Below are 17,297 nucleotides of genomic sequence, written 5' to 3' on the forward strand. Positions count from 1 at the left end.
TAACTTCAAATATACTTAAAATCTACATTTTTGGAATGCATTTACAATGTATGTTAAAATGACTATTTTATATGTTTAAAAAAATGTAAGAATATATTTTAAAAAAATATATTTTCAAAAATATATTTTTTTTAAATATATTCTTCAGATTTTATTTTAACATATAAAAAAGTCATTTTAGTATATATTTTTAAACATATTTGTAAATGCATTCCAAAAATGTAGATTTGTATTTTTAAAGACATACAGTATATTTGAAATGTATTTTTAAAAATATTTTTCATATATTTTGTAATAAAAACGCATTTCAACATGCATATATATTTCAATATATATATTGAATATGGCCAAAATTGTAGCATTTCAAATATATGGCAATATATTTGGGAAGAATATTTTTAAAATATATTTCAAATATATTTTTCTTCCATATGGAAAAAGAGGACCTCAAGGCAGACTACAGACAGGATGGTCATGATTGTTAGGCATATTGTCTATTCTCTCATATCTTCCCTCCCTTTAATCCACTCCATGCATCTGCAATCATCTACACCAGATTTTACACACCACCCAGACCACTTGTACCAGCATCCCAGCTGCTGTGTCAATGAGAGCAGAGTGCATGGTGTGTCTGTGCTGCTGTGTACACGCTGAGGGACAGATGCTTTACGCATATTTACAAGGCATGGTTTGCGGTATATATCATCTGAAAGGAATAATGTGGACGCAACTATAGAGCAGCACTGGATGATGGAACAGCAAAACATCCCTTTGACTTGCTGTCTCAGTCTGGCTGTCTTGATGCTTCTTCAAGTCCCCTGTAAGTTGCATTGATTTCATAGATTTGTGACAAATGAGATTTCTTTAATTGCTTAAAGTGTAAACTTGCTATTGTGTTTTGGTTGTGTGCATGTCACATCAAACTTTATTGTAGAATAATATTCAAAAGTCACTTTACTACTGTATCTGCTGTCAATTATAATAATAATATTTCCATACAAGAAATGCTATTGCACACAAGAAAGATGTTATTTCAGTGTATGTTAATCTCCATTAATAAGGTACTGATTAAAATATAATTTACATCGCGGTGTCCAACCTTTTGACTTTCCTTGGCCACATTGAAGAAGGGGAATTGTCTTGGGCCGCACATAAAATACACTAACAATAAGCTGCCGATGAGCAGAAAAAGTCGGGCATATCACACATTAACGATCACTGATATAAATAATGTACGTATCTGAGTAATAAAACGTAATTGTTTTGTAAATTTTTTTAATCACTTCAATACTGGACAATTTTACCCCCTTCATGCCCAGGCCAATTTTCAGCTTTCAGTGTTGTCACACTTTGAATGACAATTGTGCGGGCATGCAACACTGTACCCATAAAAAATTGTTATAATTTTTTTCACACAAATAGAGCTTTCTTTTGCTGGTATTTAATCACCACTGAGTTTTGTTTTTTTTTAATAAACAAAAAAAACCCATAAACGTTTGAAAAAAATAATTTTTTTCTTTGTTTCTGTTATAAAAGTTTGCAGTTAAATAACATTTCTTCATAAATTTAGGTCAAAATGTATTCTGCTACATTTACTTGGTGAAAATGCCAACAAGTTAGTAAATATTGTTTAGTCTGTAGGAAAGTTATAGAGTTCACAAGCCATGGTATATATATCTGACAACTGATCAATCTTGATCTGACGGCCCATCTCATTTCATGAAGCCTGAAAATGTCAGGATAGTACAAATACCCCCCAAAATTACCCATGTTTGGAAAATAGACAGTCCAGGGTATTTAGTAAAAGGCATTGTGAGTTTTTTGGAGCTTGTAATTTTTTGTTACAATTTTTTGGAAAATGTAGAAATTTAAGAAAAAAAGAAAAACTATTTTTTTTTTACATATTGTCACCAGTCCAGTACAGCATTATTATATAACTTGTGTGACAGTGATCAGGGACACTGACTGATGACAGTATGTTAAAAATAATAATAATAATAACATTTTTATTTTTTTTTCAAATTGTTATATTATTTTTTTCTTTTTTATTACATTATTTTTTCTTTTTATAACATTTTTTTTTCAGCACACTGTGACCAAAGTAATGCAATGTTACCATAGTAACATTGAACTACTCTGGGCAACTGAACAGGATTTTGTTTTTTTTTTACACATTAAGATTGCTAATACCAATGTATTTCATTAATATTTGCAATCATTGTTACTGAATGAAACTAAATCACTCAGCCTTTTGTTGTGATTAGCTGGGATTGGGCAAAGCTAATCACATGATAGAGATGGGCTGGGATTGGCCCTGTCTGTACCATGTGACTGTTTTGGTCAATCACAGCTAACAACACAATTGTATATAATGGATGGCATGACAGGAAGCCATCCATTGTATACAATTGTCATGTGATCTGCTGTGATTGGTCACAGCGGTCACATGACACTGGCAACGGGCCGGTGTAGTGATATGTCATCAGCTGTGTCCCATGGACACAGCCAGTAACAGATTGCACCACTACGCAGCCCCGCAACTGGGTGAGCTGCTCCTTCTGACAAGACGTCATATGACGCCCAGTCAGAGTGTCCCACCCCACCGTCAATCTGCTATAGGCCAGGGGGGAAGGTGTTAATGTCATTTTTTATGTTTATTTTATGTTTTTAAAAAGGAAGAGAGGGGAACATAAAACCAGTGCAATGCTTGACACCGTTTTTGATAAACTAACACATCAATATCTGGTTCGATGGATGTAGTAGGAATTCTCAATGAATTCTCAAGGTGTTCATCATTCTAATTTTGCCCTTCCTGTGCTGTGTCCTTGAAAATATTTGCTTAAAACTGATGACATGAATAAGGCATGATTGTGAAGAGTGGGATATTTTTCTTTGGGAAGATAAAATTTATAAAAGTCTAGTAAAGAGACACCATGTTACATTTTTGACAGCCTCATGTTCGCTAAGTGTAAACACATCTTTACAGGAAGGTCCCAAAAAATCAACATTTTTAAGTTGTTTACAATTTTGCATTCTACTACATTCATAGCAGTCTTAGGCCTCAAGTGGCACTTGGGCCACAGGTTGGACATCCCTGATTTACATAATTTCTATCTGAACTCCACAAATTAGACAAAATCTACTCCCCTCCCTCCACACTTAAAGCGTTAAATGCTCATTTAGGGTGCAGAAGATAAGGTGTAATACGTACCCTATTCCTTGCTCCTTCAGGCTCCATCCATTTTTGCAACTTGTCCAGCAATGCCTCCTCTCTAAGGTGCTTTGGGCTCCAGTTACAAGCTCATCTCTCCATAAACAATGCAGGGTTAATACCCCTGCACTGTACCTGATGATGCAGAGGGTCCGCCCACAGCCCAAAACTTCAGGGAAAAGAGATCAGTGCTAAAGTGAGGGATAGGGTAAGTAATATACCTCATCCCTGCACCTCACAGCCAGTTTCCAGAAGTCCAACATCCAGAACTATTTATTTTACTTTTAAGTTTTATATTTGAAGTACACCACTATTGTTTATCACTCCTCCTTCCTGAACTATTGATCTTTCCTCCCAACTTTTGAACTTGACAAATAGGGACAACATTTAAAGAGGCAAAATGAAGCATGTATAACGCAGCACTTCAACATGTGGGTGTGGCCAATGAAAAGTGGATGGGACCATATGGGCTTGGTTTAAACATACAGTACTGTCAGAGGCATCCCTAGGGTTGGTGTCACCCGGTGCGGTAACACTTGGTGACACCCCCTCCGACGATCCCCGTAGAATGGATCGGATCTGCGGATTGAGCAAAATGGATCGGACTCCAAACCATTATGCTCAATCTGCCGATCCAATCCATCCTGTGGGGATCATCAGCTTTCTTTACAATTTACCTTTTCTTGGAGCTGGGTCCGGGACAACTGCGCATGTCCACGTTTCAGGCACGATCAATCGATGATAGCAGTAGTTCTATCATCGATTGATCGTGCCTGAAACCAGGACATGCGCAGTTGCTTCATGGGGACATATATACATGGGAGACACATCTTGCCGATACACCGGTGTCACCCCACAGGATCGTCCGCATGCAACCTATAAAAGATAGCTTCTTGGCTGTGTTTCTGTCCGAACTATGATAAATCTTCCAGTGCCAGGTGGAATTCTTATCAAAGCTGCAGCAGGTATACAGTGCTCAGTGGCGTCCCGGTGTAGGTGCGGGGGTTGCGGTCCGCACAGAGTGACACCAACCAGCTCCAAGAAAAGGTAAGTTGTAGAGAAAGCCGACGATTCCCGCAGGATGAATACACAGCACACATATACAGTACCATAGTCCTTTTACACACAAAATAGGATTCACCCCCTTCCTGACCAGGCCATTTTTTGTGTTACAGAGCTGCGTTAATTTAACTGACAATTGCGCGATCATGCAATGCTGCACCCAAATGAAATTAACTTTTTTTTCACACAAATAGAGCTTTCTTTTGGTGGTATTTGATTGCCTGTGCATTTTTAATTTTTTGTCTATAAAAAAAAAGACCGACAATTTTGAGAAAAAAAAAACAATCTTTTTGCTATTAAACATGTCTAGTAAAAAAATTTAAAAAATCAAATTTCATCATAAATTTAGGCCAAAATGTATTCTGCTACATGTCTTGGCTAGAAACAATTCCCAATACGTGTAAATTGGTTTACGTGAAAGTTATAGTGTTTACAAATGGTGGTATTTATACTGGGATTTTTATTTTATTTTTACTACTAATGGCGGCGATCAGTGACTTATAGTGGGACTGCGGCGGCATTCTGACACTGGGGGGAACTGACTTGGTGTCACTGACATCCCCAGGGACACTGATACAGTGATCAATTCTAAAAAAAAGCACTGACACTGTACTAGTGGCACTGGGCAGGAAGGGGTTAACATCAGGGGCGATCAAAAGGTTAACTGTGTGCTGTTTCACTATACGCTATGTCCGTGTGCTTCACTGTAATCACACTGCTTTGGATGGCTGTGCTGTGCACAGCCATCCAAAGCAGTGTGTACAAGTTGACAGGAAAGAGGACTTTTTTGTTTACAAACAGTTTTCCTCCCCATCGGAGATGCTTGGCAATCACTGGGTGCCTACAAGTAATCACCGTCCGGGACCCGGTGATTGACAGCAGCGGCCGTGAATGGCAGCGCGGGTAGGGCGCGCACATGCATCATGTGCGCCCCCTAAATGGAGATGCAAAATCACACATATATATATATATATATATATATATATATATATATATATATATGATTTTGTGCACCTGTAGGGCGGACGGGAAGTGGTTAATGATTGTGCAACAAGTGAGAGTCTAACAGTCAAGTACAAACTTTAGCACACTCATTTTTTAAAAATGAAACTCAGGTCAGGAATGCAGAGTACAGGGGTCAGAAGTACATAACACAGAGTGCAGGAGTCAGTAGTACCTAATATACAGGCCAAGGTACAAACAAAAACAACTCCCTCCTCCCAGTACAAATCCCCTCTCCTCTGAAGCCCACAGCCCCATTCCTCACCCAGTACAGATTTTCGCTGCAGCCCTAAACCCCCCTCAGCACAGACTGCCCCTGCCAGCCCTTTCTCATTACAGACCCCCAGTACAGATAACCCCCATAGCAAAGAAAGGTCTCCCAGCCCTTTTTCAGTACTGCCCTCCCCCACAATACAGAGCCCCTTCCCGCTAGTATAGAAACCCTCCCATCCCACAATTACAGACCTCTCCACCCCCCTTAGGCTCACTTGCCAGATGCAATGAGAAGATGCAGTAGGAAGTTTTACCCTCTGCTGTGCAATGTGAGTGGAGTCAAGGGGAAGCTTCCCTCAGCTTTGCATATACAGTTGCAAGAAAAAGTATGTGAACCCCTTGGGATTACGTGCAGTTTTGCATGAATTGGGCATAAAATGTGCTCTGAACGTCATCTAAGTCACAACAATAGAAGAACACAGTCTGCTGAACATAATACTACACAAACATTAGATGCTGCCATGGTTTAATTGCACATAACATGTAAACATTCACAGTGCAGGGAGGAAAAAGTATGTGAACCTTTGGACTTAATAACTGGTTGACCCTCCTTTGGCAGCAATAACCTCAACCAAACGTTTCCTGTAGTTACAGATCAGACCTGCACAACGATCTGGAGTAATTTTGGACCACTCCTCTTCACAAAACTGTTTCAGTGTAGCAGTATTCTTGGGATGTCTGGTGTGAATCGCTCTCTTAAGGTCATGCCACAGCATTTCAATCGGGTTGAGGTCAGGACTCTGACTGGGCCACTCCAGAAGGCGTATTCTGTGCTGTTGCAGCCATTGTTTTGTTGAATTACTTGTATGCTTTGGGTCATTGTCCTGTTGCATCACCCATCCTCTGCGGAGCTTCAGTTGGCGGACAGATGGTCGTACATTTTCCTGCAAAATGTCTTGATAAACTCTGGAATTCATTTTCCCATCAATGACAACAATCCGTCCAGGCCCTGAGGCAGCAAAGCAGCCCCAAACCATGATGCTCCCTGTTTACAGTGGGGATGAGGTTTTGATGTTGGTGTGCTGTGCCTTTTTTTCTCCACACATAGTGTTGTGTGTTCTTCCCAAACAATTCAATCTTGGTTTCATCTGTCCACAGTATATTTTGCCAGTAGTGCTGTGGAACAACCAGGTGCTCTTTTGCAAACTTCAAACGTGCTGCAATATTCTTTTTGGACAGCAATGGCTTCCTCCGTGGTGTCCTCCCATGTACTCCATTCTTCTTTAATGTTTTCCTTATTGTAGATGTGTCAACAAAAATGTTAGCATGTGCCAGAGATTTCTGTAGGTCTTTAGCTGACACTCTGGTATTCTTCTTTACCTCATGCAGTATTCTGCGCTGTGCTCTTGCAGTCATTTTTACAGGACGACCACGCCTAGGGAGAGTAGCAACAGTGCTAAACTTTCTCCCTTTGTAGACAGTCTGTCTTACCGTGGACACTTGAACATCATGGCTTTTGGAGATACTTTTGTAACCCTTTCCAGCTTCATGCAAGTCAACAATTCTTGATCGTAGGTCTTCTGAGAGCTCTTTTCTGCGAGGCATGGTTCACATCAGACAGTGCTTCTTGAAACCAGTAAACCCAAAACAGGTGTGTGTTTTTTAAGGGCAGGACAGCTGTCAGCAACACATCCAATATCATCACACTGATTGGAGTCAAGGTTGGCTCACTCCTGGCTCCAATTAGCTCTGAGAGAAGTCATTAAGCTAGGGCCTCACATACTTTTTCCTCCCTGCACTGTGAATGTTTACATGTTATGTGCAATTAAACCATGGCAACATCTAATGTTTGTGTAGTATTATGTTCAGCAGACTGTGTTCTTCTATTGTTGTGACTTAGATGACGTTCAGAGCACATTTTATGCCCAATTCATGCAAAACTCCACGTAATCCCAAGGGGTTCACATACTTTTTCTTGCAACTGTAGATGAGGCAGTGAATTGAATTCATATATGAAAATTCCACTGCCCACGTATTCACAAGGAAATCATTCACTGGTTCATGCACATGCAAATTTCATCCCAATTTACATAGGAATTAGCTGTAGGCACAGTATGAAGGAGGGAAGCCTTTGCAGGGAATATCCCTTGTACACCATTGGTGTATTTAGGTTTTGTACTGCCCTAGGCAACACAAAAATCGTCCACCCCCACGGACACCGGCCAACAAAAAACCCCCTCCCCCACTGCCCCCCCTGTGGTGAAAGCCTGAAATGGACCAAGAACACCCCTGCCCCCCACCTGGGTCAGCCTTCCACTACCCCCCCCCCCCCGGCCATAGAGAGAAAGACACTCATCTTCATCTCTGGACATGAGAGCCAGGCTCTACATATGCCATTAAGCAGCCCACATCCTCTCTCAGATCCCATTTGGTTCCCATGGAGCATGTGTCCTTTCTTTCATCCCTTCTTCTTGGGGGAGGTGCTCCTCCCCCCTGAAAAATGCCACCCTAAGCAAGTGCCTTGTTTGCTTTGTGGTAAATACACCCCTGTTGTACATAGGCCAGTGGGAGAAAGGTGAAAATCTGAGACACAATCAGGGACTGTTGGGAGCTATGCCATATTATTAGATTGAATATGCAATCTCTATATCAGGCTGAAACTAAGAGGAAACTAAACTCCATTTTACTTCCTCTATTCTTCTTTTACAAAAATTTTAGAAAGAAGGAACATGGCTAGCTAATATGGGATATTTTACTTTCCATTGTGATCTTCGCCTAATTAACCCCTTCACGCCGGCACCTCCCGGCCCTTTAAGAGTTTCAGAAGCTGGGAGGCGGGATGGGTGGGGCAGGTTTTAGGGATCATGTGACCTCCATGACGCATCATCACAGTGGTCACATGATTGGGAAAGGTCCCAATCGAAAGAGAAGGCCGAGACCTTTCCGTGAGTACCGGACATGTGTGCTGGGAGCGCACAGGGCACGCGCTCTCAGCACATATTTTTTTTTAATTGAACGCAAATGTGCGGCCACTCAGCGTCTAGGCCCAGACGCCGGTAGGCCGCACATTTGTGTGAGGCCGGCGTGAAGAGGTTAATGAAGTCAGAGAGTTACTCATTTAAGGACCCTAATAATTTTATGCAGGGGAGTTGCCAGAGCCCCAAAAAGACCCATACATTGGGGGAAAAGTTGTAGAGTGTCACAGCGAACAGGGCTTGCATCCTTCTGTGTGCTCCCTCTCTCCTCTGGTTTCCCTCTCTTTGATTTATCTTCTTTTTATTTTACACCATTGTGTAGGAGGATGTTGATGGCAGTCACCTCTGCCCCACTGAGCGCTGTTACTACTTTGAGTAAGTGTCAGCACAGAAGGTGAGGCAGAGATTCATAGATCATACAATCAATTCCTGGTTAGCTGGCAGAAGTAAACACAGTGATCACCTGATTACTGCCTACCTCTGGTGCTCGGTGAAACCTGCAGAGGACTGACTTGCCCTCTGCACTGGGCTCCTAGTGGCCATCTTTGGAGAGCCTGTGTCTGACTGGATTCAGAGCTCTCCTGGGATTTGAGCAGCCTTTTTGGACACAAAAGGCTCTCTCTCTCTCTCTCTCTCTATATATCTATATATATATATATATATATATACAGTATATATTTATATATACACGGGTGAAACTCGAAAAATTAGAATATTGTGCAAAAGTTCATTTATTTCAGTAATGCAACTTAAAAGGTGAAACTAATATATGAGATAGACTCATTACGTGCAAAGCAAGATAGTTCAAGCCGTGATTTGTCATAATTATGATGATTATGGCTTACAGCTCATGAAAACCCCAAATCACAATCTCAGAAAATTAGAATATTACATGTAATCAATAAAACAAGGATTGTACATAGAACTATATCGGACCTCTAAAAAATATAAGCATGCATATGTACTCAGTACTTGGTTTGGGCCCCTTTTGCAGCAATTACTGCCTCAATGCGGCGTGGCATGGAAGATATGAGCCTGTGGCACTGCTGAGGTGTTATGGAAGACCAGGATGCTTCAATAGCAGGCTTCAGCTCTTCTGCATTGTTCGGTCTCATGTCTCTCATCTTTCTCTTGGCAATGCCCCATAGATTCTCTATGGAGTTCAGGTCAGGCGAGTTTGCTCGCCAATCAAGCACAGTAATCCCATGGTCATTGAACCAGGTTTTGGTGCTTTTGGCAGTGTGGGCAGGTGCCAAGTACTGCTGGAAAATGAAGTCAACATCCCCATAAAGCTCGTCTGTGGAAGGAAGCATGAAGTGCTCCAAAATCTCCTGGTAGACGGCTGCGTTTACCTTGGACTTAATGAAGCACAGTGGACCAACACCAGCAGATGACATGGCTCCCCAAATCAACACAGACTGTGGAAACTTCTGGATTTCAAGCATCTTGCAGTGTGTGCCTCTCAATTCTTCCCCCATACTCTGGTCAGTTGCTGTCATCAGAAAAGAGGACTTTGGACCACTGAGCAACAGACCGGGTCTGTTTTTCTTTAGCCCAGGTAAGACACTTCTGACGTTGTTTGTTGTTCAGGAGCAACTTGACAAGAGTAATACGACATTTGAAGCCCATGTCCAGGATCTGTCTGTGTGTGGTGGCTCTTGATGCACTGACTCCAGCCTCAGTCCACTCCTTGTGAAAGTCCCCAACACTTTTGAATGGCCTTTTCCAGACAATCCTCGCCAGGCTGCGGTCATCCCTGCTGCTTGTGCACTGTTTTCTTCCACACTTTTCCCTTCCACATTCTATTAATGTGCTTTGATATAGCACTTTGGGAACATCCAACTTCTTTTGCAATTACCTTTTGAGGCTTTCCCTCCTTATGGAGGGTGTCAATTTCTGCATAACTGTCAGGTCAGCAGTCTTTCCCATGATTATGATTCCTACTGAACCAGACTGAGAGACCATTTAAAGGCTCAGGAACCCTTTGCAGGTGTTATGGCTTAATTAGCTGATTAGAGTGGGACACTTTAAGCCTAGAATATTGCACCTTTTCACAATATTCTAATTTTCTGAGATTGTGGATTTGGGGTTTTCATGAGCTGTAAGCCATAATCATCACAATTATGACAAATCACGGCCTGAACTATCTTGCTTTGCATGTAATGAGTCTATCTCATATATTAGTCTGACCTTTTAAGTTGCATTACTGAAATAAATTAACTTTTGCACGATATTCTAATTTTTTAAGTTTCACCTGTGTGTGTATGTGTGTGTGTGTATATATATATATATATATATATATATATATATATATATATATATATGCCCCTGCTAGGTCATTTTGCTGGGAACTGCTATGTGGGGAGTGTGAGTTAGGGACAGATACCTGTTGGCTAGGGAGAGATAGGATTAGTACAGGGAAAGGTAACAGCAGAGGAGGGCCAGCTCTGGGTTGGTCCTGTAACCACTGGGAACTACCTGGTTTAGAAAAGGATCTAGTTTAATGAATCCTGTACCCCACGTCGCCAGTGCAGCATCCTATCTTTGAACCCCAATGTGCAAGTCTGAGGGGACCAACAGCATATTGATGCATGTAAGTCTACCTACTTGAACTGCCTTGTTACGGAACTGTAAAAGTGCTTTACTCTTGTCACAGATACTTTAGGATTACCTCCACATTGCTGTACTATTTACTATTCTTGTTCAATCACTTTATTGAATTTTCACAACGTATAAAAAAAATTGCAGAAAGTAGTGCACGTTAAAATGGTATTATGTACTATTCATTATATGACCAAGAAATTTTCTAAAACACTTTGAGGTTAATTTATTAAAACTGAAGAGTGCAAAATCTGGTGCAGCTGTGCGTGATAGTCAATCATCTTCTAACTTCAGCTTGTTCATTTAAGCTTTGACAAAAAAGACCTGGAAGCTGATTAGATTCTATGCAAAGCTGCACCAGATTTTGCACTCTCCAGCATTGGTAAATCAACCTCTTAGTCTCGCGTGATCCCTTTAAACCACTTGCTTACCAGGCACTTTCACCGCCTTCTTGCCCAGGCCAATTTTCAGCTTTCAGCGCTGTCGCACTTTGAATGAGAATTGAGCGGTCATGCAACACTGTACCCATATGAAATGTTTATACTTTTTTTGAGACAGAGCTTTCTTTTGGTGGTATTTAATCACCACTGGGTTTTTTATTTTTTGATAAACAAACCAAAAACAACAGAACATTTTGAAAAAAAATTTTTTTTTTCCTAGTTTCTGTTATAAAATTTTGTAACTGAGTAATTTTTCTCCTTCACTGATGTGCACTAATGAGGCTGCACTGATGGGCACTGATAGGCTGCACTGATGGGCACTGATAAGGAGGCACTGGTAGGTGGCACTGATGGGCATTGACAGGCATCACTGGTGGGCATTCACAGACATCACTGATGGGTATTGAAAGGCAGTACTCATATATGGCACTGACAGGCAGCACTGATAGGCGGCACTGACAGACGGCACTGACTGGCACTGATAAGCGGCACTTGCTGGCACTGATAGGTGGCACTGATAGGAAGCACTGACTGGCACTGATAGGTGGCACTGAAAGGGAGCTCAATTGGGCACTGATATGTGGCATTGTGCACTGGTAGGCACTGATATGTGGCATTGATGGGCACTGACAGGTGGCATTGATGGGCAATGACCGGTGGCACTGATGGGGCTACACTGATCATCAGGGCACTGATCATCAGTGCTCTGATGATCAGTGTAGATGTCCCTACTGAGGAATGCTGACTACTGTCTATCCTCTTCTCACGAGCTGTCAGTGTGACAGCTCGTGAGGAGAGAAATACCGATAAATTTAATTTCCTTATTTACATGCGATCAGCTGTGATTGGATACAGCTGATCACATGACAGAGCCGAAATCATCAGTTCTTTCTGCTGATCTGTGGTCCGCTGTGTCCCCGGGACACAGAGCACCACCGATTGCCACGCTGCACGCCCCTAGGGGCGCGGGCACGTGGTTAGTGTAAGTGGATGTAATATGACATCCTCCCAGAACATGAGAACCACCTTGCGTCCATCATTTCCTTATATGGTGGGCGGGAGGTGGTTAAACTACTGCCACCTGGTTAGCCCTGCCCACAAATGTCCACTGACTGTGTGCTCAGCTGAGAAAAGCTCACCTTCTCTCCTCCAGATAAAAGGAAAAAAAATTGCCCATGAAGACTCCTGCGATGTATGACTTGGTTTTGGCTTAGGCCAGAAAGCAGAAAGCAACTGAAGAAATGTAAAAAAAAAAGTTTGAAACAAGCAAATATAATATACTTTCCTAGTTATTTACTAAGGTTAGCAGCATAAGGATTAAAATAATTAATGGTGATTGAGAGCATTTCCTCTATGGTTCAACTAAAAGTATACATAATACCTGCAGTGAATGTTTGGTAAATCATCTACTTTTTATAAATATGCCCCTAAATTTCTAGTGATAAGAAATCCTCAGTGTATATGTACTGTATAAATCACTGCACTTAAATATTTTTTTTTGTCTCTGAACGCATCGCTGCATTACAGATCTTTAGGCACAAGAGGCCTACTAGTGGAAGTTAAACAAACACTGTCCAAAAGCTGCTAAAACCCAGGCAGGTGCTTAAACCGGATAACAGGAAAGGGTTAGTAACAGCAGGGTGGACATGCTTGTAAACGGACTAGAGATTTATATATAAAGAGCCTGTGCTTCAAAATGACCATATTGCCAGCATACTATCTCCATGGCACAATGGACTGACCAAAATTGGTACTGCTATTCTGAAAACAGCAACAAGAGGCAGAGCAATAAGCAAGAAAAAAGCACAAGCCCATAGTATGTCATCCCAGTTCTGGGCTAGGAAGGAGAATATATCATTTATTGTTTCAAGGATTATCCTTTGTTACTGTTCAATTATTATAAATGATTGTGTCCTAGTAGGAACTAATATAGTCTATTGCTCCTTGGGTGAAGAATAATTTACTTCTACCTGTATGTACCGTACTTTTGTTGTAAATGATACATGTAGGTGGGGAATTATATTTTAAAGCTGAAGTTCAGTCTGTTTATACCCCCACCCCCATCAACTTGCTAATGAAATTATAAAATAAAGTGTTCTGCCTTCTATACATTGAAAGTGTTCTCTCCATAATCACAATCCCAACAGAGCTAGCAGAGAGTGATTTATGACATCTAACAGATTGTAGACATGTTTAATCCAAAACTTGTGCAGATCTTAACAAATGAACATCAGACAGGTCAAAAGATCATAATATGACCAGCTTCTGCAATATGCTTGGGGTCAGAATGGAAACTAAAGCATACTGAAGGAGTATGACACTAACTATACAGAGTACCCCCTTTCTACAGTAGAGGTAGTGGCAAAATGATTTCAAGGCAAAAAACCCACACAATGCATGTGTAGCATGATACTCCCCGTTGAGCTCTATGATTTCAAATATTAAACAAATTAAACAAACTGTGACAGATTTGTGTTTCTGACATTGGATGCACAGCTGCAGGTGGAACAAAGTTAGGTACAATTGCTGGTGCAGTGAAATTGCGTCACTTTGGAAGGTATGGTGGTGCAAAGGAATTCAGACCTGACAATGGCTTAGAATTGCTTGCCATGTTAGGTTGCAGCTGTGGAGCAGTGTACTTGGTAGGTGGTAATTGACTGGCCCCATGGCAAGATGTATTGTTTATTATCTGCATACCTGTGTCCACAGTTTGCTAAGGTGTGAAAGCCTGGTGTACTGTACTAGGGGAGGAGTAAGTAGATTGTCTTGAGAGGTGGCAGACGTAGTGTACTGACCTTGGCTGAGGAATACAACACTGTACAAACATAATGAACGACAAAGTGGAATTTTGAAGTTGTAAGTAAAAACCATCTTGTTTAAGCTGTAAAAAAAAACTACTGTGTGATGTTAAGGGCAGCACATCAGTTGAGATTTTTTTGAGCTTTTAACAACTTTCTGTACATATTTCTAGGAGCTACAAACACAGAGATAAGAACTGTAATATACTTTGTCAGAATTTGCAACTAAAGGCAGCCAAACATTCAATGCCCATTGTAGATGCTCTTTTCTTGGTTTCTCTGATGACATATTTAAATGCCTATAGAGTGGACCAGAATGTTTCTATGTACATTACAAAAATGATTTAACTGAAAGGTACATTAAATAAAATGTTAAAATGTCAACGTTAAAGTTAATACACAAGTTGTTGCAGCATACCCTAACACTCTTGGCACAAAGATTATTGCAGCAAAGGTGGCACTGGGAATAATCCAACAGTTCATAAACAACCTTACGGTGCTGCAACAGTCTATGTGCCACCTGTGTAGCTACAGTGTGTAGCCTTTATTTAGGAGCAGAGGAACTACTGCACCCAGCACATAACATTAACCATAAGTATTTACTGTAGATGCACGCCAGCATGGAAATAATACAAGCTTTATATATTTTAAAGAATAATAATAGTACAGTACATCCAATGTACAAGCAGGTATTATTAGCAAAGGGCCCAATAGGAGTCCTAGTGGAATTGTGCACATATACCCAGGTATCTATAGTTATTAATAGAGATACCTCCAGATGAATGTTACAGCAAAGTTTTGTTGCAGGGGACCCTGAGAATGAATGCAATGTGCCATCCATCTTTGTGTTAGAGACCTGAAGATAAGATCGGTGGTAATTGGGAGATCCTCCAACCTTTGTCCAACCAGCCTGGAATGCAGATTCTCACCAGTCAAAATTGTGGTGTGGCACTGGAACTCAGAGTCAGCCTATTTACTCTGTCTGAGTCTCTAGTAGTTTCTAATGTGTCATGCAATCAGACCTCTAACTACCAGGAGTGGCCGCCAGATACCCAACCTGGCTCTAGCCTATGCTGGTTATCGAGCCCTAAGCTAAAAGTAGCTATAGAATCCCAGACCAGAAGAGACAGGGTTAAAGCAGAACTTCACTCTCTCAATCAACATTGACTATTTTTAATCCTTATGCTGCTAGTATTAGTAAAAACATAGGAAAGTATATTATATTTGAAAGTCTTTATTGTTTTTGTTCACATTTCTTCAGTTATTTCCTGGTTTTCATGCCTAGGCAAATACATCTCAGGAGTGTTCAGGGGGGAGAAGGGTTTCTCTAAGTTAAGATCACCATTCTATATGCGTGCCTGAGCTAAGGACAGATGGATTCCAGGAAGTAAATGCTGCATGAATCATCTGCCTTTACTCTAGATGACCATAACCAGCAATGCTAGGGGGTCCTTTTCAAAGCTATTTCAAGTGGAACACGGCTGGATAGGTGAGTTTGTTTTGAATTTTAAAAATGAATTAAATAGTGTTTTTGGTTTGTGGTGCTTAGATGCAGTGTAATTCCTCAATAACAAGAGCTGTATATAACCTCTATTGCAATAAACAGACTCACCTACTAGTTTACAGGAATGTGAATACAACATACAATGTACATACTACAGTAGCACAGACCTAGCTTTTTTGGCACTGTGGATATGGGATAACAACAATAGGATAGAAATGCTTCTGTCACCAGTCTTTATATATATATACTCAAAAACTATTTGCAACAATAGTAAACTATTAAAAATAGGAGCACTTGCCTAGTAATTGCTGTATTCTGGTCTTGGCTCAGCAACAGCTCTCCCTTGGACAGGACATGGGTCTCAGTCTTTCTCAGTTTCTTTACCAGGTTACTCAGGTTTTTTACCTAACAACCCACAGAGACAGGAAGTGATGTACATAGATAACTCACAGCACTTACAAATACAGACAGTAGAGGGCAGTGGATCCCTGTAAGTGCATTGACACATGGATTGCTGCATGTATGTTTTTATTTATTTATTTTTTTGTTTATTTTTAACTTGTACTTTGGCCACATAGAGTAAGCTACAGGTTTTCTTTGATTTGTCTGGTTCTGTTAACAATAAAGCTGCTGCATACATGTAGTCTCCCCTAAAAAAAACACACTCTCTAAATGGGTTTGACCATAATGGGCTTTATAAATCATTCCTTTATAAACTGAAAGAGTATCTAAATTCAGACAGTTAAAGAAAATATGTTATTGGACATGTTCCTGTAATTTAAAAATTTTTTATCCTTTTTTAATATCTTCTTTGTCAGTTAAATCATGCTTGGTAATCATAGCAGAAAGTGTATCCAAGTGTGCAGGAAAGGGTGACAACATCTACTCAATTCAGCCAGAGCATTGTCACAGCCATGAGTTGAGTCTACATGCAGCTTTGTACTGGTACTGGCAGTAAAACCGAGACATTCAGACATTCACACTTCCACAACAAATTTATACAGACGATTTGCATAGCACAGGGAGAGAACAAAGTAAGGCTAAGTATACACTTGAAAATATTCTAACGCTGACACTAATGCAAACCAATGCGCCTGTAGCATTAACGTGTACTTTTTTCTTATGTAGTCCCCTTTCATACTGGTGCACTTTTGCCATGCTTTTCCAGGGTGGCAATCAAATGAAACTTATTCCCCATTAAATCCTATGTAACTGTTCACACTGCAGCTGCGCCACTTTGAAAAGTCCTGTATGCTGCATCTTTGGTGAAGTTTTTCAAAGCACACCAGAAAGACACCTTTCATTGTATGTCAATGGGAACGCATCAAAAGCACATCAGTGTGAAAGGGCCCTAAGGGGGAAGTGTTTTTTTCCACTTTTCTGATATTTAATACATGTTTTTGTCAAACACACTGTAAATGCAATTGTTAAATGCACCATAAATGCTGTAGGTGTGTTTATGGCACATTACCATAGAAAGCAATGCACTAG

General features: G+C 40.7%; 1 protein-coding gene across 1 annotated transcript in view; it reads left to right on the forward strand.

Moving 5' to 3' along the window:
* The first annotated feature begins 619 nt into the window (after window positions 1-619).
* CRB1 (crumbs cell polarity complex component 1) overlaps window positions 620-17,297 on the forward strand; it is a 131,047-nt gene continuing 114,369 nt past the window's right edge. The window contains exon 1 of the mRNA XM_089688663.1: window positions 620-820. Within this exon, the coding sequence (XP_089544789.1) occupies window positions 748-820 (73 nt within the window). The 5' untranslated portion in view covers window positions 620-747. The remainder of the gene's footprint in view (window positions 821-17,297) is intronic.

The sequence above is a fragment of the Staurois parvus genome, unplaced genomic scaffold (assembly GCF_062004578.1).
Source record: "Staurois parvus isolate SC_StPar_1 unplaced genomic scaffold, SC_StPar_1.0 ptg000450l, whole genome shotgun sequence".
Taxonomy (NCBI): Eukaryota; Metazoa; Chordata; class Amphibia; order Anura; family Ranidae; genus Staurois; species Staurois parvus.